This window comes from Mycteria americana, chromosome Z, assembly GCF_035582795.1.
Source record: "Mycteria americana isolate JAX WOST 10 ecotype Jacksonville Zoo and Gardens chromosome Z, USCA_MyAme_1.0, whole genome shotgun sequence".
Taxonomy (NCBI): domain Eukaryota; kingdom Metazoa; phylum Chordata; class Aves; order Ciconiiformes; family Ciconiidae; genus Mycteria; species Mycteria americana.
The window spans coordinates 49,819,516-49,843,937 of NC_134396.1; the positions used below are offsets into that span (position 1 = coordinate 49,819,516).

General features: G+C 46.3%; 1 protein-coding gene and 1 long non-coding RNA gene across 11 annotated transcripts in view; one reads left to right on the forward strand and one right to left on the reverse strand.

The window, feature by feature from the left end:
• The window catches only part of RNF38 (ring finger protein 38), a 127,642-nt gene extending 126,633 nt beyond the window's left edge, over nt 1-1,009 (reverse strand). The window contains exon 1 of one of the 5 annotated variants that reach the window (XM_075488672.1): nt 727-1,009. In XM_075488672.1, coding sequence (XP_075344787.1) covers nt 727-898 — 172 coding nt within the window. In that variant the 5' untranslated portion in view covers nt 899-1,009. Of the gene's footprint in view, nt 1-515; nt 628-726 lie in introns of those variants that run through there. The other 4 variants (XM_075488671.1, XM_075488679.1, XM_075488673.1 and 1 more) reach the window with 4 other exon arrangements.
• Nucleotides 1,010-1,104: 95 nt separating this feature from the next.
• The window catches only part of LOC142402835 (uncharacterized), a 35,477-nt gene continuing 12,159 nt past the window's right edge, over nt 1,105-24,422 (forward strand). For 4 of the 6 annotated variants that reach the window (XR_012773486.1, XR_012773490.1, XR_012773488.1 and 1 more), the window contains exons 1-2: nt 1,105-1,643; nt 16,993-17,119. This is a non-coding gene — a long non-coding RNA (uncharacterized LOC142402835). Of the gene's footprint in view, nt 1,644-16,992; nt 17,152-24,422 lie in introns of all 6 variants that reach the window. The other 2 variants (XR_012773487.1, XR_012773489.1) reach the window with 1 other exon arrangement.

Here is a 24,422-nt window from a genome sequence, read left to right on the forward strand (position 1 = left end):
AACCGTGAATTTCCACAGACACCAGCAGCCCGCTGCGAGAGGTAACGCCTGATTTAGGGACACGGACACATTCCCCTGTCCCCCCAAAACCTTTCAGGAGCGCTGGCACGGCCGGCGCCCCGCGGAGCCCGAGGGCAGACTGCAGGCCGGCGGCCGCTGTACGGAGGAGGGAGGGCGGGCAGGGCCGGCCAGGCCCCGCCGCTGCCGAGGGCGCACCAAAGCCTCGCGTAAGAGGCGGCCACCGCCGCCGCGAGGGCAAGCAAGCACCGACGCCCAGCGCAGCGCAACCCCTCCGGCTGCACCAGCGGCCGACAGACGGGTGTGCAGGGCGGGGAAGCGCTGACAGCAGTACGACGACCGGGGGCTTCACAACGCCGCATCCCGACCGACGGGGAAAAAGCCATGGCCGCGCCGGCCACCGACGAGCAGTGGGCCCCGGGCACCCCGCGGCAGCCTCCGGGCACTCTGTGGCTGGCCGGGCGACACACGGGCTATCAGCAGCCGCCGCGACTTGCCTCGCTCTGCAGTGACCGGCGGGAGTTTTTTCTCCATCCCGTTCTGCTGCCCGCCCCCGACCCGGGGACGGACCCCCCGGGGCAGCCGCGACTGCGGGCGCTGCGGAGGACAACTTCCTTCCAGGCCCTCCGGGCCGGCTGCGCCGCCGGGCGGGGGTGGGACGCCCAGAGCTACTCCCCCTCCCCCGGCCCCCCCCCCCCCCCCGCTCACCTGGCGGCAGGCCTCTGGCGCCCGGGGCGGCGCGGGGTGCGCCGTGGCCGGCGGGGCTACCCCGGCCCTGGCTGCGCGCTCCCGGCTCCGGCAGGCTCGGCCCGTGGAGGGGGGTAGGCGGCGGCGGACAGAGGGCGGGGGGCGGCGGTAAGCGAGCGGCGCCGCCGCTCATGGCGAGTCCGGGGAAGCCGGAGCGGGAGCGAGCGCGGGTCCCGCGGGGTGCCGGGAGGAGGCAGGCAGCCGAGGGGGAGGCGGCGGTAGCGGCGGCGGCGGCCTCGGCAGTGGGGGAGGAGACAGCGGAGGAGGCGGGGGACAGCGCAGGGTAGGAGGAGGAGGAAGGCGGGAAGGGGGCGGCGGAAGAAGCCACCCATCTGCCGTGCCGGCCCGCCTCGCCGGCCTGGGGGAGCGGCTGGAGCCGCTCGCCGCTGCTCTCCCCATCGCGCGGAGGGGCGCTGCGGTCCCGCTGGCGGGCGGAGGCGACGAAGCAGGCGTCGGACTGTGCCCCGCGGGGCGCTGAGCGGGCGGCGACCGGCATTGCTCCCGGCTCCGGCCAGCCGGCGGCGCCCGCCTTCCCGAGAGCAGCCTCGCCGCGGAGACGGAGGAGCGGCTCAGCGCCAGCGGGGGCACATGGGCGACATGGGGAGCCTACAACTGGGGCGCAGCCTTCGGCCGGGTAGCGGAGGCCGGTGACTAGCCGTGCCGGCTGCTGCGGGAGAGAAGCTACCGCCACCACCCGGCTCGCTGCCGAGGAGGAGGAAGTCTCCCTGCCTGCCTGCCTGCCTGCTTCCTTCCTTCCTTCCTCCCTCTGGCCCGGCCCCAGCGGCCGAGCGGGCGGGAGCACTCGGCGCGCCGCCGGCGGCCTGGCGCCTCCCGCAGGGCCGAGCCCCCTCGCAACAGCGCTGCCGCAAGGTGCGACAGTCAGTCGCCTTTAATTGCGGCGGCGTCCCCGCCGCCCCTTCGGCCGGACGGGGAGCGGGGCCCGCGCAGAGATCGGCCGGGCCTCCCGGGGCCCAGCGGGCCTCAGCCCGCCCAGAGCAGACCGGGCGCGCAGAGCCCGGAATCATCCTCGCCCTGTCTCGCGTTCCGTCTCTGCGGGCCGCGGGCACGGGGGCCGCCGCGGGCCCTTCGCCTCTGTGGCGTACAGAGGGGCCTCGCCGCCCTCTGCTCCGCTCTCCGTGCCCAGCGAAGCGGCACAGTGCTCCGGGGGGAGGGGACAAAGGCCGCGATCGATTGGACGGCCGGGCGATTGCAGGGGCTGCGCCTGGACCCGGTGGCGCGTGGACGCTGCGCGGATGCCGTCCGGGAGAGGGCAGCATCGGGAGGGGGCGGACCTGCTGCGGACGCGGGTAGCGAAGCTGTCTCCGCCGTCGCCCGGTGGTGAGGGGTATCCAGGCGGAGCCGGCCCTTGTAGGCACGTGTGGGGACCGGGGAGCGCTCCACCCTGCCGTCAGCTTGGAAGGCGTCAGCCGGGCACTGTCGATACAGGCCGCTCATGGTGCAGGGGCGAAGTGCCCCTGCCGGTTTATGCAAAAAATCAGAGATGTCGGTAAACTCCTTAATTTGTCACGGGAATAACGGTTTATTGCTTTGTGGTCAGAAAAGCATTGTTCAGGCTAATCCTTTTGCGTGAGAAGATACCAGGAATGGAACTAAGGGTTTCTCTTAAAGTGGTGAAGATGTTTCTGCATGTGTGCATGTGTCCCTGTGTTGAGGCAAACAGCTGCGTTTGACGAGCCAATCCAGCTGGATTTGGCTTTCAGGAAAAGTAGAATAATGGGCAAATTATGCATACATCACCAAAGAAAAATCACTGCTTAGCAAAATTTACTACCTAGACCGATGCACTTGCTGTTGTCAATGGAACAACACAATTCTGTGAGATCTACATGTGCAGATGGAGAATTCATTTCGTGTTGCACATCACAGCAGTACCACCTTCTCATATGCAATGCTGTGAGTGGGAAAGGTTTCTGCAAATCATGCCTTTGCCAGCATCACCCCACCGTGCCACCCCTTTCCCTCACTCCTTCATGTCATTTGATTGAGGTTTTCACCTGGTGTGGGAAAAGGTGATCATGACTCCCCAGAAGGCTAGGACTTCTGGGACTTGTAGCCTACTGCTGACATGATTCATGTGTCCCAGCAGTTATATAAGGCCATTCAAAGCCTTTCTAGATTTGTTTGCTTAAACTCCACACAGCTAAGCCCTCATGTCTCCAGCCCCAAATCAGGAAACAAATTCAACAGCTCCTGTCTTGTGATCCTGTGGAACACAAGGGTCTGAAGTACTTTCCTGTGACATCCTCTACTCCACCTTTCTGAGGTGTCTGCACCTCTTTCAGATTGCTGCTATAGGGCAAGAACATGCAGCCTGCATGAAGCTCCTGGCAATACACAGATAGCAGAAAAAGATGAACACAGCCACTATTGCTTTATGATGATTCATTTTTCACTCACTTCCTGGGGGGAAGTTGCTTTAACACTACTCCCATACTGAAGATATTACATAAGACTGCATTGTGGCACAAATTTCCTTTTTTGTGAGCCCTCCAAAACTTTGCAGATTTGAATACTGGAGGATTTTATACTACAGGAAAAGATGTGAAAATAGCATCAGTTCTTCAGCTAAGAAAATCTTTCTTTTTTGCACCTAGATTGTCTTCCAGAAATAAGCAAAGAAAAGCTATTTCTGCAGTATGAAGCTACTTCAACCATTAGTCTAACATGCACTTCAGACTACAGGCTATCTGGAAGTTCAGGAAAGCTGTTTCTGTGCAGTATGGGTCAGCAGTCTCGCACACATGTAACCTGGCAGTTCTGGTGCATTGCACTTCATTTACTTCTGGAGCTAAGGAGTTCCATTTTCCTATTTGTTTTAAATTTAAATAAAGACTTTTCAAGATAATACAATTACAAGAGCTAGATCTAGATTTTTTCTTAAGTGTCTTTTAACTCAAGTGGGATGAGAAGAGGTAATACCTTTAGCCTAATACCTTATTGGGGTAATTACCACATTTGGAAAACAGACAAGCTTTTGGCAGTGTACAGAAAGCCGCCTTCAGGTCTGCCTAAGGTCTTCAAGTACTTAAGGATGAGGTTTTCTCTCTTTAAGGTTTAAAACAACTGGTATCTTAACTCATTTTTCTAAATAGAAACATACTGAGAGATGTCCAGCATTAAACTTGTTGATAGTTTACATCAAACAGATCCAGGGAGAAGTCATAACAAGTGATTTTTTTTTCTTTTTCTCTGTTGTGACTTCTATTTTGCTTTAAAGTTTACGAACTTGAAATACTGCAATGATCAGAAAGCTACTACACTCAGTATTGTAGACTTCTTTTCACTTCAGGTGAATTCAGAGACCTCACTGGTTTGTGTTGGAACAATCACTACAAGAATACCTGACACGGATGCAAGCTCTTTTGCAGACCATGAGTGCTTGTTTCTTCCAACTTCATAACTAATTCTGCCTAAAAACCACCACAAAATTTGAGTCTAGATTTCCATATCTCCAAATGGTCTCCCCGAATCAGTCATACAGTATGATTCTCAGGGTTCTTACTGTGGTCCAGTGTTGAAAACAGTGATATTAGGTATATTGTTTCATTAAAGATTGAACAAGTTAAACCTCCACTGTGCCCAGGGCATCTCTTCAAAGCTGATAACAGCTGAAGTGGTGTTTAAGGCTTTGTGTAAGCAAGACTTTGCAATGGGATGATTTTTACCTTGAATCCTTCATTATCTCTGTTTTGTCCCCCTCAGTGCTGCTGAAGTGCCTGATTATGAGAGCGACATATAGAAAAGATCTACTGCAAGTAAGACTGACAAGATGGTAGTTAGTTAAAAAAACTAATTGAGCAGGGAGTTGTGTCAGATTTTTTGAAAGTACACCTCTCTCAACAGAAAGCTGATAGGCATATTTTAAAAGTGCTTTCTTTACTCCACAGGCAAATAAACATGTTCACCTGCAAATTTCTTGTAGAGAAAATGCGTATCCAGCTTCCTGCAGACATTAATTTGTCTTTTAAGTGTTGAGAAAGACACGTGAAATTCCGAGGAGTTTAAACTCTCATTGTTGAGTACACAGTACAAGGTGGCATACAAGATATTTCACTGGTGCTAACTTCATGACTGCTGCATTTTCCATGTCTGCAGCTGTCTGCTGCTTACTGCAGGGGTAGCCTAAGTTGCCATTTATGAGTTAGAGGGCAGTCCTGTCAGATGCTAAGTTCTCCTGTAGGAGTCACTGGACACACGACTCTATAGGGGTCGCTGGCTTAGCATCTGGCTAAGGACTGAATCTACAGGGACTAGAGTGAGTCTGTTATTAAAGCGTCCACTGGGACATTGCTAACCTCAGTGAAGAATGAGAAATGCAAAAGGCAGAAGATGGGACACATCTCTCAGGAAACAAACATTAGCATTTGTAATACATGAAAATATATTCAGGTCCTCTATTCCTGCTGTAAAATAACATTTTCCTAAGACTACGTACAGAAGTCTTAGAGCTTTAAGATGGGCCCTCTGATTTCCTTCTTCATATTCCATCCCAGCGTTTACTTGCTTTGAAGTTGCACTGTTGCTGGGCTCCCTGTTCTCAAATAGTCATTTCTATACTCCGCCATAGCTTCCATTTGAGTTGCAAACATCTCACCCTAGGCAAAGCTCAGGGAGCAGAGGAGAAAAATCATGAAGCTGAGCTGATTTCCTTCTTCGTACTCCATCCCAGCATTTACTTGCTTTGGGGTTGCACTGTTGCTGGGCTCCCTGTACTCAAATAGTCATTTCTATACTCTGCCATAGCTTCCATTTGAGTTGCAAACATCTCACCCTAGGCAAAGCTTAGCGAGCAGAGGAGAAAAATCATGAAGCTGAGCACACGTAGCTGAAGAGTATGCACAGTTACTTGCTTATTTGTACACAAACAGGAGCAAGGAATGTATGTGAAATGAGAAGGACTTTGCCTGTGCATCAGAAGAACTGGCTGTATTGTTGACGGTTCTTGCAGGACATACTTGTTACCTCCTATCTTGTCACTACCAGTGTGTCACCCTTAATGGACTTTACCAGTATCTGAAAACAGAGAGAGCAGAAACAACTTTGCATTCAAAGTGACTCATAGTGCAAATGAAATGGTGCAATAGGGAAATACCCTAAACAGTAGACCTCAGAGATAAAGGAATGTCAAATGCTATGGGTTCTCTTGATTTTGCATTTGCAGTGTGGCAGCCTACAGAAGACTCAGTCAACTGCAAGACCTCATTGTTAGGTGCTGTACAAACATGTCCATAGCCCTGAAAAGCTTGCAATCAAGTATACAGAAGAAAGAAGAAGAAGGGAAGCAAAGGCATGGAAAAGTGCTGTGATTTGCCTGTAGAGACGTGGCATCTTGGTGGCAGAACTCATGCCCCGTGTCTCAAGTTTGGTGCTGCCTGAACCATTTCCCTCTGGTTAAACTTCACCTCAGGATGGAGAATGAACTTGAAACACTGACCTCCAGTGCCTAGGAACAGCAGAAGCACTAAACTAATAACCGTCATCAATAACCGTGAAGTGCTAAAGCAGATCACCACTCATAAAGGCAAAATGGCTAAGGTGGCTGTGACTATTCTCTGACTTGCATTCAAAGTCAAAACCGTTTTGAGAAAATTTTACAGCTCTTCCCATTCATCACTGTCTCTGCTTCAGATAAAAGGGTCTTAGAGGGGTGAACCATCCTTCTTGTCAGACTTCACCTTCCTGAAGGAACTGTACTGATAAGAAGAGGAAACGCAGTGACCAGTGTGACCTAAGTTAAGGGCTGGAGTGGGTTCACTGCCTTGGCATAATATAAACCTACACCCTGGTGCAGCAGAATGCACACCCTGCTGCCACTCTGTGTTGACCTACAGGGGTCAAAACAGGAGTCAGTTACCTACAGGGCAGCTTAAACCAGTGGAAAGACCATGCTGAAGTCAAGATTCAAAGCTCTTTGGATTAGTGGCCACAAAGTGGAGTGGTTTCTACGTCAACAGGCAAGTGGGGAGGCTGCCTCACACGAGCTGTCTTGACCAGTAGGCTCATGCACAAGTACAGTGGAAACACAGGGTTTGGTGACAGTGCCAAGAGAGTTGGGAGGCTGGGAAGGCAACCAAACTAGAGCTGTCCATGCTTTCTTGAGAACCCTTCCCAAAGCATGGCTTGCCCCTCAAATAAATACATCAAAGCAACACACAATCTTAATCCCACATACTGTCACAGTGGCACTTGCCTCTTGCTGTTCTCCACACTGTCTCAAAGCTGGCTGCTCTGCATGGACCATGTCCTGCCTTTCTAGCTACCCAGACTTGTCTTGGAAATGGAAGTTGGACCTAATTCCTCTCAAAGGACCAAGCACAGTAAGATACAATTGCTATATATTTGACACATTCTCTTCCACTTCTTATATCCTAAATATTGAGCAGGCTTGGAACAACCTTAGCTTGAGTTTGAGGATTAAAATACAATTCAACTCATAATAAGGGATATCATCCTTTGTAACAGGATTACGTATGTGTGTTAAAGTGGACTGAGGAGTTCTTGGGAAATATTACCACTTAGTTGTACTTGCAGACAAGTATTTTAGAGTCGTCATGAATGCAATATACAGGTAATTAATAGGTTTGTATGGTTTTTTCCTCTTTCTTTATATTGGCCTTAAGCAGGTTGGTGGTTGGTTTTTTTTTAAATAAGAAAGGTGTAGTTACATAAAATCAGCCAGACTGCCACTATGACATCTAGGCCACACATCTTCTAAATAGTATGACAAATGTGTCAAGTCCAGACAAGACCATAGTGTTTTTGAAACTACATACAACCTGAATTACTAATAGGAAAAACAAAGGAAAGCTCTCTTTTTGAACATTTCTTCAAGAAATCACAAGAAGAAAGCTCGTAGGCCTTTCTGAGTCACAAAGTGCTTATAAGACAAGATTATCTCATTTGCAGGCATGATTTTACTGCAGATAACAGGACAGTACATTGTTACGAGGCCTGCTCTCATTCTTCATTCATCTAATCCCATTTTGTATGGAGTAATTCTATCTGCTGCTCTTCAGAAAAATGACCTTTGAATCACACTGCTTTGCTGCTTGGATTGAAAGACAGATGGGGCAAATATGGAAGGTTAAATATATAGAAAGAACACTGAGGGCTGTGGAAGGGTATGTGGAAGGAGATTGTCCGTTCCTTTAAGGGTATTTGTCAAAGAAGCCATAAATAAGAACATACAGAGACAGAAACCTGACTGATAAATGATAAGAGAAGCAGTGATGAGAACACACATGGTCAGTCATACTAATTGGTAAGGATATGTGGAGTGGAAGAATGCTTATTTTTTGGGGTAAGATTATCTGAGTAAGGACCTTGCAAAATTGGCATGATAAGGAAAGCGAGGGAGAAAAACACAGAGTGATAAAACCTGAGCAATTACGATTACTGAAGACAATAACCAGAAACAAACCTGGTCAGTGACACTAACTGATGGCCTATCAAGAAACCGCAGGCAAACTTGGAGCTTTGCAATGGATAAGGATACAAACCTGAGGGTTCAGGATGTTGGAGGGGGTCACTGGGACTCTGCCAGCCAAGGAGGCAATGTGCAGGGGAACAGGGGGCAGGGAGGAACAAAGAGGTGGGGTAGACAGACAAGGGTACAAAAGGGGCTGGTCGCCTGTGAACTGTGGCCAGTCACTATGCTTGTCTGGCTGAGCCCTGAGCCTGATCACCGCAGTCCGTCCTGTCTGTTCTTAACTACCTCTTTGTGTAATCTCCCTCTCTATCCTGTGCATGTGAGTGCTGCAGGGACTCAGTGCCAGCTGCTGGGGGACTGACGTGAGAGGACTGGGTGCCAGCTGCTGGAGTCAGACTGGAGGTGTGGGCAACCCTGGCCTGTGGTGTTGGCTACTGGAGCGAGTGGGGGGCCTCAGTGCCAGTGACTGGAGTGAAGGGGGTCTTTAACCTCCAGCCACTGGGGTGGGAACAGTGTGTATCCTGAAAACAGCTGCTGGGGGATCAGTGAGTGAGGGGCTCGGCATTGGCAGCTGGAGTGGGACCACAGGTCACAGCCCGTGTGGCTGGTGCCAGCTGCTGGAGGGGTGAGTGTTTGTATCTTCCTCAAACCTGCTGTGCATGGCGGGATGGGGGGTGTATTTGCTGGCAATCTTCAAGCTGGAACAGCTGGCAAGCAGGGGGACCACAGGTCTGGACTAGGGTATCAGGTGGGCAGAGGGTCCATGCTGGTATTTGAGGGGACCTGTGAGTGTGGGGTGCCTGTGGGACGAGTGTGTGAGTGCTGTGTGTCTGCAGTGTTTACCAAGCTGGACCAGCCAGTGAGTTGGGGACCCATGGAGCGGGTAAGAGAATGTCACTGAGAGGCCGCTGAGCCTGGTGAACCCTACAGATTATAATCTGCTCCTACTATTCCACACAGAGTCTAATGATACTGCAATGAGGCAATTTAGAACAATCAAAAGAGTTGAGGGACTATATGTCTTTCACAGCAATGTTAAAGGATCTGGAGCACAGGTGATGTTCTCCACTATCCTCCCGGCCAGAGGAAGGGGTTCAGGAAGGAGGAGACAAATTGAAAGGTGAATGCCTGGCTGCATGGCTGGTGCCATACTCAAGGTTTTGGCTTCTATGATCATGGATCTACCTTTGGGAAGCCAGATATGTTGCGAACTGATGGCATTCACCTGACTAAGTGGGGCAAGAGGGTCTTTACCAACAAGCTGGCCAGACTGGTAAACTTTTAAACTAGGTTTAGTGGGGAAGGAGGTGGAGTTTTGAACAACAAAGAAGAGCTACAGGCTGCTGATGTATTAGGAACCAACATGGAAACACTTGTGAAATGCCTTAAAGGAATTAGGGCGTGTTTATCTAAAAAGGTGAAGCTGTTGATAGCCCAGGTGAAGTGACTCTGTACCAGTGCACGCAGTATGGGTAACAAACAGGAAGAGCTGGAAGACACTGTGCAGCTCAAACACTATGGTCTGATTGCTATCACTGAACTGAGGAGGGATATATTGCATGACTGGAGCACTGCAATTAATGGGTATAAACTGTTCAGAAGGGACAGGCAAGGAAGGAGGGGCAGGGGTTTGCCATCTACGCAAAAAAATTGATTGATTGCCTGTCATTTGGCCTGTCATTGTAAAAGAGCAATGAACAAGTTGAGATCTTATGGATAAAAATTGGGGGCCAAGCCAACAAAGGAAACCTCGTGGCTGGTGTTTACTATAGGCCACCAGATCAAAGGGAGGATGTTAACAAAGTATTCTTACTTCAACTACGGGAGGCATCACACTCGCAGGCTCTGATCCTGCTGGGGGACTGCGACCACCCTGACATCTGCCGGAAAAGCAGCACAGCAAGCTGTAAGCAGTCCAGGAGACTCTTGGAGTGCATTGAGGATAATTTCTTAATCCAGGTGATAGACGGCCCAACCAGAGGAGAAGCATTACCAGAATCATAAGAATAAGAAAGGCTTCTGCAGGTACGTTGGCCAGAAAAGGAAGACAAAAGAAAACATAAGTCCTTGATGTATAAGGCAGGAGAACTGGTGACAACTGACACAGAAAAGGCTGAGGAGCTCAAAAATTTTTTTGCCTCAATTTTCAGTGGTAAACTCTCTTCCCACATCTTTCAAGCCCTTGAATCTCAAGGCAGGGACTGGGGGAATGAAGTCCCTCACATCGTATGAGATGATAAGGTTTGAGACCACCTGAGGAACCTGAACACACACAAGTCCATGGGACCTGACAAGATGCATCTCAGAGTCCTGAGGGAACAGCAGATGTAGTTGCTAAGCCACTGTCTGTCAGTCATGGCAATCAGGTGAAGTCCCCAGTGACTGGACAAAGGGAAACATCCCGCCCATTTTTAAAAGGGTAAAAAGGAGTACCCTGGGAACTACCAACCAGTCAGCCTCACCTCCATGCCCAGTAAGATTATGGAACAGATCCTCCTGGAAGCTATGTTGAAACATATGGAAGACAGGGAGGTGATTAGAGACAGCCAGCATGGCTTCACCAAGGGCAAATTGTGTCTGACTAATCTGGTGGCCTTCTGCAATGGAGTGACTGCATCTGTGGACAAGGGAAGAGCTACAGATGTCATCTACCTCGACTTCTGTAAAGCTTTTGATACGGTCCCACACCAAATTCTTAACTCTAAATTGGAGAGATACAGATTTGATGGTTGGCCTGTTAGATGGATAAGGAACTGGCTGAGTGGCCATGTCCAAAGAGTTACTGTCAGTGGCTCAATATCCAAGTGAAAACCAGTAATGGTGTCCCTCAAGGGTCCATATTGGAACCAGTACTATTTGATATCGTCATCACTGACATAGACAGTGGGATTGAGTGCACCCTCAGCAAGTTGTGGATGACACTAAGCTGAGTGGTGTGGTTGATACACTTGGTGGAAGGGATGCCATCCAGAGTGACCTTTACAGGCTTGAGTGGGCCCATGTGAATGTTATGAAGTTCAACAGGAACAAGTAGAAGGTCTTGTACCTGGGTTGGAGCAATCCCTAATAGCAATACAGACTGGCAGATGAATGGATTGAGAGGAGCCCTGCGGAGAGGGACTTGGGAATACTGGTGGATGAAAAATTTTATATCAGCTGGCAGTGTGCACTTGCAGTCCAGAAAGCCAGCTGTATCCTGGGTTGCATAAAAAGAAGGGTGGCCAGCAGGTCGAGGGAGGTGATTCTGTCCCTCTACTCTGCTCTCATGAGACCCCACCTGTAGTACTGCATCCAGCTCTGGGGTCCTCAGTACAAGAAAGACCTGGACCTGTTAGAGTGAGTCCAGAGGAGGGCCACGAAAGTAATCAGAGGGCTGGAAGACCTCTCCAATGAAGAAAGGCTGGGAGTGTTGGGGTTGTTAAGCCTAGAGAAGAGAAGGCTCTGGGCAGACCTTATTGTGACCTTTCAATATATAAAGGGGGAAGTGGAGAGGGAGGTGCTAGTCTCTTCTTCATGGTATCCAGCGATAGGATGCATGGGAATAGTTCAAAGCTGCATCAGAGGAGGTTCAGCCTTGATGTTCCAAAACATTTCTTTACCAAGAGGGTGGTCAAACACTGGAACAGGCTTCCTAGAGAGGTGGTCGATGCCCCATGCCTGACAGAGTTTGAGGCATTTGGACAATGGCCTTAGTAATATGCTTTAACTTTTAGTCAGCCTGGAGGTGGTCAGGCAGATGGACTCGATGATCATTCAGTCCCTTCCAATTGAACTGTTCTGTTCTGTTCTATTCTATTCTACTCCAGTTTCAGGGGAAAGTCTTCCAGTGCTTTCACTCATCTCTAGAAAACCTCTGATGTTGGCACAAATTAATTTTGTCTTTAGCAGAGAGTTCTCCATTGTCCATGTAATGGAGCTATCAACACTGGACTTTTTTTGGAGCTTCAGATGAATTTTTGGAGATCCTGTTATCACAGGACATTGTATGCCTTGAAAATAAGTAATATTGTCCCTTTGGAATGCCACCACAGGAGTGAAGGACTGATTGGATAGACTTTCATAGTCTATTTGGCTGAACTGACCTGCTGCTCTCTGTAGAAACAGATGGGCTTCTACTCAGTTTTACTCTACTGGTGTTACTGAGACACCTGAACAGGACTCCTGTCATGAGCAGAGCAAATAATTTGTCTTTAAATGAATAGAGAGAGCTCTTCTTTTAGCTCATCTTAAGCTACCCTAAATGTATACTACATGTCAATAATATCTATTTTTCTGTTGTCCACTGCCTGAGTGCTGCAAGACTGCCTCATTGTAGAGAGATAACTCTTGCATATAATGTCTCAATGCCTGCCTCTGTGAGGCTGACTGAGAGGTCCAAAGTCTCCCAGATAGCAGGACTGAGAGCAGTCCCTTGGTTGTTGCAGGTCTCACCAGAGACCCAATGTTGCCTACAGAGCAGCGGATGTCAAGCTCACTTCTGTTACCATGCATTCTACCATGTGCATTGTGTGCACTTGCACACTATCCCAGAAGAGAGGCTAGACTCCAAAGTTATTTGTTGGATTTAAAATAAAATCTGATAATTACAAGATGGCTTGTTCACCTGTTTCTCTTTCAAGGACTGGGGAGCAGCAGAGGAAAAGTCACATTCCCAAACTCCCAGCTACACTTCCTCAGGCTTCAGAGTCTAACGGGTGATTCAAGCCAGCTTTTGCATGGGACTGTGAAAGCAGGAAGGAAAGACATGAGATGGAGGCAATTTTATCTTCTCAATGCTCATGAGTTAGAAGCAGTTATTATAAAATGAGTCCTGAACAGGGAATTCAGCCAACTGATAAATTGCAGCATGTGCCTGGTGTTGGTAGCTCATCCATTTGATTTCTAATAATAATTTGCTAGACCTGTGGCACCCTTTTTATGTCACCCTTTTTAATGCTCCTAGTAATCTGTCACATGACTCTGAGCAAGTGACATGGGTAGGCACCAAATTTTGTCCAGGGAATTCCTTTGCCCTCCTTTAAGCTCACTAGCCTCAGTGCTTCTCTTTGCTTCTTTCAATGAGAGCTGGAGGTGCCCCTTAATGACCCTTCTGTCTACACCTATAAGTTCCCCTTTTTAGCAAAGTTGTGAACTAAATGTGGCAGCAACACTACTGTTGTTCTCAAAGCTGTTGGTTCTGGAGAACAGAGTGGGAGGCTCAGTCCTGAATCACTCCTCCCTTCTTTCTGTTGCTTAAATATTGTGGAGTTTCAACACAGAGCCTTTGTGCGGAAGAGCAACCACATACTTGGAACCACATATTTGTCTGAAGACACCCATGGCAGGACCTTTTTGCACTTGCATTTTTTCCCATTGAGCCTTTTCTGTCCTGTAGTACCTGGCTTCTCAGAGAGCTCTCCAAGGAAATGATGACTGCTTAAGAGCCACCTCTTTTCTCATATGGTTTCTGCCCTCTGAATGGTATTTTTGGACGGTGCAAGCAATTTACCTTCCACTTCTCTCAAGGGGCAGGGCTGGGACTGCTTCTTACTTTCACACTCCAGGGAAGACACTATCTTCTGAATTACAGAATTCATAAGAATTACAGAATTAATATTGGAATTAAGCTGCAGGGCATGTCATTCCCCTTCCTCCTCTTCATTACCACACTGGAGAATGTACCTGTATTTGCTACATTTTCATCTTTGCCTGAGAAAGCAAAAAGGCAGTTTATTGTTCAAGGGGGTACAGACTACACCTATCAGTGTCTGAACTGGCACCACCAGGTTTCTCTAGTTCACAGCACGTGCACAATCACGATGTTGTTAGCACCAGCTGCAAATCCAGAGAGACAGCACAAGAGAATACTTCAGCTGTGTTTTTGTAGCTCTTGTATTTCCTGCTTTGGGGCTGAGGCCATTCTCTTATGGTTAAATTTGTCCTGGGGACAGATGAGTCCACATCTGCTAAGTGTTCTCCTCCTCTTCCCCTGGTAGGTCTATTGGTACCCACTATCTATAGATAGCACAATGGATAGTGCAGTGGTTAGATGTAGCTAAAAACTAAAAGCCTAGCTTTGTCTTTGCTACATTAGCTGCAGACACAGCTATGCAGTTTCTGCTAGGAAGGGAAGGAAGGAAGCGGGAGGTTGAAAGGAAATTTATAGTTTGCTCAAGGTTTGCACCACCTTACTACACGGGGAGACACAAGACCCTGGCCTTGTCCACTTTCCCTTGCATTGCACATGAGCAGCAGCAGGCAAGTAGGGCTGTGCTCTCCTGTCTGCTCGCTCCCTCCTACCCCTGAAGTGGGCAACCCTTTCCATCACCACGATTTGGGGTGGCAGGGGGATGTTCCTATTCTCTCTTTCTTCAGCTCCAGTTACCTTAATGCAGCTAACAAAATTGAAGAGCCTTGTGTTACACTGTCACATCCGCCTGCTGTAACTGATTTGCAAGGCTGTGACAAGTTTATATACGCCTGGTATATAACTGCTCTGACAGAGTCCTCTGTCACAATTGCTAAACATTTCTTTTAATACCTGAACTACCGAGCTCTGAGATGTGGATACAGGACTTCACTCTTGCACAAATGATACCACCATCAGCTATGAACATTATACAGTGCCTTCTAATGGTACATGGGAGTGCTCTGTGCTACTTCTGAGGAATCCCAGGGTGTAATCTTGATGGTGTTAGTAGAAGGCAGTACACATCATCCATCCATTCCAAATTAGTCATAGGCTCACCAAATATAAGCTTGTTTATTTCACTGGAGTCCTTTACTATGTTTCCTCCTGTAAGTTTGCAGCATTCATGATGGCCAGTAGAGATATATAATTTTATACTACAGAAATTTAGCACAATTGTATGCTTGTTCTTTTTCCAAACATTTTAAAGACACACTACATCCAATAACTAAAATTTACAAAGGGAGACACATTTCTAAATGGAAGCAGGTTTCACTTCTGAGGTTCCGCCAAGCAGTTATTAACACTAGTGACAAAAGAAATTGCAGCTTGTAAGAAATTCCCTGATAGTGTTTAATAGTACCCATGTTTCATATGTGTGTTTTGGTGATAGTGTTCAGCAATATCTGAGAAATCTCCAAAATAAAACAGAAACATGTACTTTAGCAGGTAAAGTAACTCTTCTGCAATAAGTTTTGATTTTTACAGAAAAAGTATGCAGTTCAAATGAGTATGTGAAATACAAAGTGGGGGGACACAGTGCAGGCAGAAGGACAGGTGGTTTCATCATGTGTTTTACTTTATCACTGTGAGGATGTTTTTCCTCCTTATAGTTGCTGCTCTGGAATAAGCCTGATAGGGTCACGCTCTACACAAATTACAAGATTGTCGCCCTGTGAGAGCACAGGCTTCCCACAAGAAACCCAGATAAAGCAACTTCAGTCATCCTAAATTTCTGATACACTAGTCTTCAGCTGTATTAAAACTCACACTGAAGAGGGATGTTGTGAAGCTCTTCCAAGTTATGATGAAGAATGTGACACTGTTTGGAGTCGATAATACAGTTTTATCCCACATTGTAAAACACAGTGCATCTGTCCCACTGCTTCTGAACAAGTGGTAGCAGAAATATGGACCAGCTTTTAAATGACAATTAGACATGATGGTCAATATTTAAACCCCATATGAAGCTGCATAATTGTCATAGCTACTGAGCAATGGTAGCAGAGTGTAGTCAGACTGACTGGAACACCACACTGAAGAAAAGTAGGCCTGTTATTGCAATGTTGAAATGCAGATTTAAAAGCTAAGACCAATATGGGACACAGTATACTCTCAAGTTGAAGAACTGGAAACCTTAATAACCAGAGATGAAAAAGTTATTGCATACCAAAACCAAGTGACTATTGCTATCAAAGATGATACCGGCCAGATTGTCAGAATTGCAACAGAAATTGAACTGCTGGACATCATTGGTGTGACATTTTTATGGGATACACACCATCTGCAACTGGCCTATTGCATCTTATGTTACGTCCTGTGATCATTGTATTATTGTGTTCTGTTTTATTAGATTTTTTATTATTATGCTTGTATATCTGTGTTTATCACTTATCTCACCATGTACCATCAATTGTTACCTGATTACAAACTGTGAAGACAGAGTTCAGTGAAAGTACTCAAAACTTTCCCCTACCCTCTCCCCAGCAAGGCAAGAGTAACAGTACCTCCAGTCACCAATGTAATGGGGTGGAGTGTGACGGTTCACTCAACTCTGCTCAGATGTTGACTAACACACAGCTCATGCTAAGGCCTGATGTATGCTGGGAGCAGCACCATTCGGTCAAAGTGAGGGCAACACATAGGTCGGACACGATGGCCAGAAAGCGCTAAAGGTCATTATGTAGCCCCTATCACCTGCAGCTTGCTGTTTCCTGCAGTCATGTGTTAGACTAGTCTGTACAAAGGGTATTCAGTCCTTGTTTGTCATGTTTCCTTGTTTTCTTTCCTAATAAGCTCATAAAATAAAGTTTAATTTACAGAGTATGTTGTCCTGTAAATTTGAGAGATCCAAATGGACCAGGAGACTGGACACCTTGGTCTTCAGGCATTTATGAGATACTTGCTTAAAACATTGACTAACCTGGTATTGACCACAAATCTCAATACATGTAAAAGACCATGTTAGGGTCATTCCTGAGAAGGTGGAAGTCTGCTACCCAGTGCGCACCAACATCCTCCAACTTTGCTGTTTTGAGGCTTATACAGGCATCAAATGTATTCAGGTATAGCCACTACCTAATCTGTAGTTCTCTGTCTTGTTCTACAGGCTACACTACTCCAGCCATCCTACCTGTCTTTCTCTCACTCATGCTGGCACTGCTCTGTTCAGAGGTGCAGTTCTTCTCCCTTTGTGGAAGAATTTATCACCAGGAAAATGTTCAGCATACTTCATTGTAAGTAGCCACCTGGAATAAGCAAGATAGAGGTAAATATGATTTATGTCATGTTTATGTCAGGCATTCCACATCCTGCCAGAAGCCCCCAGTGTCTGAAATGCCAGGGGAATATGTGGCTGTTGCCACCATGCTTACCTTGGAAAGACTATATATCCTGTTTGGAAAATGCTCTGGGCAGCACCTGCCAAGCTCAAATGGACACAGCAACAGGCACCTGCGTAAGATGGCTCTGTGACTGGGAGTAACAGTTTCTGCAAGCACAGGACTTCCCACAAAGCCTCCAGCAAAAGAGACTTCTAGCAAGCTCCAGGTAGATCTGCCTAATTAAGTGGAAGAAGTGGACAGGACTCCTTTAGCCTTTGAGCACGAGCAGGACTGCTGCACACAGGCAGAGTAGAGTAACTCCCTACTGTTGTGAGCTAATTGTAAGTTTTTCTCTCTCTCTCCCCCCAAGCAGCAGAAAACTATAAGTCAGAGAGGTGTCATATAGTCACACTGCCTGCTAAGTACACTCCTGTGCAGTTTCTTGTCCTCAGAGTGAGCATGTATGCATCACTGAGACTACTGAACACACTGCAGCTGTGTCCAACAGTACTGCATAGATATATAGAAGTATGAGATTCCTGTCCATGGTCAATGAATCTAGTAATAAAAATGGTGCTTAACGTCTATGTTAGAGAAAGCAATGTCCAAAGAATGGGATATTTGCATGTGAGAGAGACAGGAACTAGGTTTGCAATGACCTTGTCCCCATGATATCAGGCCACCACTCATGAAGACGAAGTCAGATCCACCAAGTTTTCCCCCAGCTGGGGGACTCCACTCTACAGGAGGATGTGGAGTAGCAATCACTAATGCTTTACCTGGTCAAGAATAGCCCATGTTCTTTGTGAAGGCTGCAGGAGCAGGTCAGCTGGAGACCCATTAGTCCAGAGTCCTTTTTTTGATACTACTGTATAGTAGTATCATACCTTTTTCTTCCCCTCACATCTCCCACAGCTAAGGCAGATGACCTCAACAGACCACAGTCAAATGTATTCTTCCATCAAGGCCAATTTCTAAATATCTAAAAAATTATGCAAAGGCCGTTGAAAGCATGGACCATTAATCAGCAGTCCAGTCAGTGATGCTATAATAGGACTCTTGCAGTTCTGAGCCCTGTTCATGCATTCTTCAGCAAATCCCAAGTGCTCTATTAGCATCCTCTGTCTGGGCTGTACCATCCACATGCTTCTGCACAGCATTGCTAACAGCTGGATTTCTGCACTGCACCAGACCAGGTTGTGGCAAAAGTCCTTTGGGGCTGTTCTGCAGGTTTGAACATTGAGCAAGCATGCTCTTGCAAGTTTCCCCAGGATAGACAGGAACACATCAGTAGCTGCAGGCTTTATAATGTCTGTTAAATGATTTTGGCTTGTGGTGCACAGAAAAGATCATCCTGGATGGCTTTGTTTTTGAATGAACAATCCTGGAGAAAACATAAACTCAACTTATTTTGTCCTCAAAGGTACTGCTCTTGTGTTTTCTAGGAATTCTGTGGGCACATTACACAGTACCATCTACTCCTGAAGAATTTTTCCTATGTGAAATTGTCCTTATGAACATTTGCAAAGACATCTGGAAAAATACTGATGGACCTCAACACTAAAGTGGCTTAGTCGAAGTTTTGTGTCCTCGCTACAAAATGTGAGGGTCACAAGCTTGCAATGAAGTCTCATTCCAGCTGAAGACCTAAGCCCCAGGTTCCTCTGCTCATCTTATTTAGGATTACCCTTATCCTCAAAGGAAGCAGCTGTGTACATGAAAAGGAGCTGAACAGAGATCCAGCTGTGAGTATGAACCTGAATTTAGTAAGCAGCAAAGATTCAACTGAAAGGGACGAGGTAGTAAAGAAGCAGGGAACAAACCAGGACTGGAACATTTTGATGTTAACTCACCACCCTGTGCTTCAATATTGCAGTGGCTACATTTAAAGTCTGGGAATGGAAGTCCAGTATGCCAAGCAAATACATGAGGACTGATGACAATGGCAGGAAAGAAAGGCAGCCTACTTGGGTAGCGTGGAGAAGACAAACCTTCCCAAGAGAGCACCACACACCCTGGGAGCTCAGCCCCTTCCAGGGATGTTGTGCAATTGCAAACGTGGTCCCCAGCGCTGAATTCCAGGGTGTGTCTGCTCTTCACTGTGAAAGCAAAGATATTGGAATAAGGCTTTGCTGAAACAAAACTATTTTTCTGAAAAGCCTCCTTGTTTTGTCTGAAACATTGACTTAAGTCTGTAAATTTATTTGTATTTATTTCCCAAGTGCCTTGTTTGGAGCTTGGAAAAATGGGGAAAAGTTTGTTGGGTTTTTTTTTTTGATTGAACATGGGAGCCAGCCCTGCAAAATGGAGGAGGGTTGAAGGTGTTTACAGCAATGCAACCTGACAGAAAATTTTTTCAGTTCTTTTTTTTATAATGTCTTATGCCCACTAGTAGCAAGCCACATATATCCTAGCTTGGCATGTAGTAGAATACTCCATCTGTCCTGGACTGAGTTTGTTGCTGTGTATGCTTTACCCAGGGTGCTTGGCACACTACCTTCTACTGTAAACGGACTTTAGACCAATGTTTTAAAGGATAATAGTTTGCCTTATAATGAAGTAACGATACAGAAATGGTCCTTGAGTGCATTTCCCTTTAAGTGAAGCATGAAAGACACAGTAATTCAGGGAGAGTTTGTCTTGACAGACAGTGAATAACTGTTTTACATACCAAGGTTAATAGATATTTTTCTCACCATACATACACTGAAAACATGATAGGAATAGTCTGTAATGCTGCTTCCATTACACTCAGAATACAAACATGAAGGAAACCTAAATAGGAGCATGAAAATGGAAAAGGGGAAAAAAGGTTAGGCAAGCACAGCCATACCAGAACAGAACCAATATTCTCAGTAAGACATTACAAATCAGCTTTTTAGGGCTGCACTGAATACATTCCCAATCCCTTCCCCATCTGACTTCTGACCATGACAGGATTTGGGATCCCTGAAAACTATTGTCAGGTAAGCTTCTTACTGAAATATGAGACAGGCTGTCCACATTCTGGTGATTCAGGCACTGTGTTTAAGACTACAGAAGCGCTCATAGACATACAGGCAACTAATGGGGAAGGACTGATATAGTTTCATTCCATTTTGGTGGACTGCTTCCAGAAAATAGGGCTCAGCAGCTGTTTCTTTTATCAGGAGGAATTTCGTAAAGATTCCTTCTCCACATCATTATTCTACGGATCTCTCTACCAAGTACCGTGGTCCCACACACAGTGACATGTGGGAAACGCTCAATAAGGGACACAGCTTTTAATCTGTCAGTTCTGTGGACAGGAGTTCAGTGGCAAGTTGTTCTTTTGAGATCTACAGTTATGAGTGGTTCAAACCCATGTAATTTCTGAAAGCAGCATTTATATCTGGATTTGCACATGTGGTGCATCCTAAAAAGCATTGAGGGCTCCTTCACTGTGTTTATAAAGCACTGAGTGTTGGATGCACTGTCATTAGAGTCCCATTGGCCTTAAGAGAGAGCTACATTAGGCATCACTTCCCCAAGGAGATTTAAAATACTTTGTAGTGTTTGAGGTCCGCAAGTGAAGGGCACTAACAAGATATTATTTCAATATAGAGGGGCATTGGAAAGTTGAGCACTAAAAAAAGACAGCTAAGTAATTTTCTTGGGCATGACAGAGTAGTCAAAATGCAATGCCACTTCTTCATGTATGGTAGCTTCACAGGTGTAATGCTCAAATGCTATACAAAATGTTCAAAGTGTTCAAAATGATGGAGAGAGGAACTTTTAAGACCAAAGGTACTGAAAAGATCGCATTCATGAAAGGTCTGCATCCCCACGTAACTTTATACAACTAAGTTGCATAGTTAATGTCCGATGAAGACAGAGAGGGAAAATTATGTCTGAATATGACATAGAAGGATGTGAAATATCAGTGTGTAAGAGCAACAGAAAAACTTTGCTGCTATAGTTAACTTACCATCTGTGAATAACAGAAAGATGTTGCTTAATAGTGAAGCATTTAGTGGAATTATAGTAACATTTTGCAATTTGGTGTTTGTTTCAAGATATCAGAACTGTTTTAGAAAAATGGCTTACAACTTTGCCTATGAGACAGGGACAGAGCCATTGTGGGATAACTTCAACGGCCAACTGAGGTAGTCTGTCACCTCTGGGTAGGTAGCAGTTTGGGCGGTGGCACTCTCAGCTAGTAGAAGCCAACACAGAAGTTCAGAGGTTTTCATGAGCACAGTGCTCTTCAGAGCCAGGGTTTGCTTCAGCATCACCCATTTCCAAACAGAAATGAAACAGAACAGCATCTACCTGACAACTTCTGGGAAGGATTTTGCCGGTCCTGGCATTTGATCCTGGCACAGGGATTTCTCTCCTAGGAGGAAAATACTGTATGCAATGCTGTATAACATTATAGAACATAAGTTCATCTGAGACCAAATCTTCCTGCCCCTTTGCAGGTAAATCCATGTAATAAGATGATAGTCAGCCTTTGGAAAAGAGCAGATGTAACCCCATCTAAAACTGTGGAGTTGTGAAGGGGGAGATAAAACCAAGTGAATTGAAACAATCCAAGTAATTGTTGACACCAAAGTGTGAAGCAACCTCAGATCACTGGCACAAACACTGTAACAGAGTAGAAAGGAAAAAACATAACTTCTGAGAGGGCACTTCCAAGGACTGAACAAGATAGAAATACTTGCTGGTATGACAGGAGAAATGGAGAGACCTCAAGGGTTAGACATGCAGTATTCAGAAAATGCAAAGAAGATCTCACTGTAATAGAAAACTGAGATAGGGGAAGTAGGGGACATGAAAAACAACAGGATTATATTTTGTACTGTCAACCCAATAAACTTATGGGGCTAGAGAAACTTGTCAGTTTTACATCACCAGCACAGCAAAATGTTCATCCTGACAGGGGTCTCAAGCTACTGCTGTGTATTATGAATGCAATGTAGTAACCATCATAATGATCTGAAGAAAAGAGAAAGTAAGGGTCTGATAGTTGTGGAGAAGCAAGGCTATGCATTGCTGTAAGCTCAAAGTGCATAAAAGGAATTTTTCAAGAGCAGCACAGTCTAGGTGGGAGATACAAGACACACTGGTCAGGGATTCAGAGCTGTCCACATGATGCAGGACAATCTTGTATCAGAACAGAAGAATTAACAACATTTTCTACGTAAAAATAATACCAAAGCTCCTGGTGTGACTGGGATAATGACACTACCACACGCAGTGAAGGAAGAGAGACATTGAAGGGTCTATAAGTGAATCTCTGGCTCCATGGTACAGTCAAGGGAGCTTTGCTGCTCATTTAAATGGAGAAGATCTCTGATGGTGAATTTTCCTCTCTCGATGACACTTAATTTGAATTAATCATCCAAGTGGGGATAAAAGACTGGACAGGTAGAATTGAAAAGAATAGAAAAGAGGATAGAAGTGAGATGTTTGGATTTAGCTATGTGCAAGTCATTAGTAACACCAGTGAGGGCTGTCATGGTAGAATGACCACAAATAAAGTCAGGCAATGAAAAAACAAAGCTAGGATGCTGAGCAGAGCCATGGAGAATGTGATAATGTGCAGGGTTATCTCCAGAGCCAGAAACAGCAAGAGGACAGATGTCTGTGGTCCTGTGGAGCATGACCATGGCAAGTTGAAGAGAACATCTTCTAAGAGTAGGAGGAGGAGACAAAGGGAGGTATTGATAAACGCTGTAACACAAGGAGGAAAAGAAAATGACTGATGTTCTTGGCACTATAAATGCGCATAGCTCTGCTGAATTCCATGGAGCTTTAGTGATTTACACCAAATGAAGTACTGGCCTAAAAGTCAACAACTTTAGAGTGCACTCATCATAATACAGAGTGAGACATCTCCAAGTAACAAGTGAATAAGAGGCTGAAAGAAGAAGATGAATGAATGGTGAGGACAGGAGAGAGAATAGAAGAGAAGGATGGAAAGCTGAGAATCAGATGGAGATTCTAGATGAAGACAGAGAAGGTGAGACTTTTCAAGGACAGGAGAGAGAATAGAAGGATGGAAAGCTGAGAATCAGATGAAGATTCTAAATAAAGGCAGAGAAGGCGAGACTTTTCAAGGACATGAGAGGAACAGGGTGGAAAACAACACAGAAGGGGAAAGCTGATTGTTAGTTGTCAATAAACTTGGCTTCATTGCTCCTTAGCTGCAGAAAGCATGGCATGAAATGAAGAAGGGACATCAAGTTTTTGTACCAAAAGTGATTTACACTATGAATGTGCAACCAGTAGGCATGGCATGGAGGGAAGGGTAATGGAGGAAATGAACACTGCCTGATACTCTTCCAACAACAGCAATCTGGGGGCAAGTCTGTACTGCCTGACCTGAGGCAATTTCAAAGGTCTGATTTTCAAGGAGGGCATCTAAGCATTTTTTGAAAGTTGGGCACTGTTAAGCTCTTTATGGGCTGATACCCCATCTTACTTTCAAAAAACAGCCTGGAACCAGCAGCAGTGGGAAGAGCAGCAGAGGCCATTCCTGCATCACAGGACGAGGCAAAGATTTCTGGGACAGCACACAAGAATCGGAGACACTATATAAAACTTCTGAAAGATGCAGTTCTCTCCACAACGCAATGTTTTTTTTCAGTGAATGCTTGTTAAGGAAGGGCTTGTAAAGTACTAGTCTAATTACTGGCAATGCTCCTTATAGCCCATGAAAGTTAACTCTGCCTGTAAGAGTTTGTAAATCAGGGACCCAAAGAACATGGCACTGATCCCCAGTCTTGGTGATGTGAACAGTAGAAGTAAAAAATTGGCTTTTCTAATGTCTGCACACAGACTAATCTGTATGAAAGCCAGCATCTTTCTTTTTGCAAAACAACCAGTGGCTCTGTCACTATCAATCAATGGCTCTATCACCATCAATCTTACAGCGAAGACAATTGCATCTGCAGGGTGGGGTCATGATAGGCATTATGGTATGTTTGGAAAGCATCCAGGACACTTTGAGGTGCATTTCAGCAGCCAGTGAGAAGCAGCGCCTTGGACTAGTCAGCTCCCCACATGCGTACCAGCGTGCTGAAGAAATTATCACCCCCTCTGAGTGACAGAAACAGTTTGGACTATAGCAGCTGTTCTCATTGCAGAGAGAGATGGGAGCTTCAGCCAGCATGCTCATCTGCATCTTTGTTGCTGAAGAGGTGTCAGTAGGTGGGAGAAGAGCCTAGCCGCCTACACTTAGATTTACCACCTG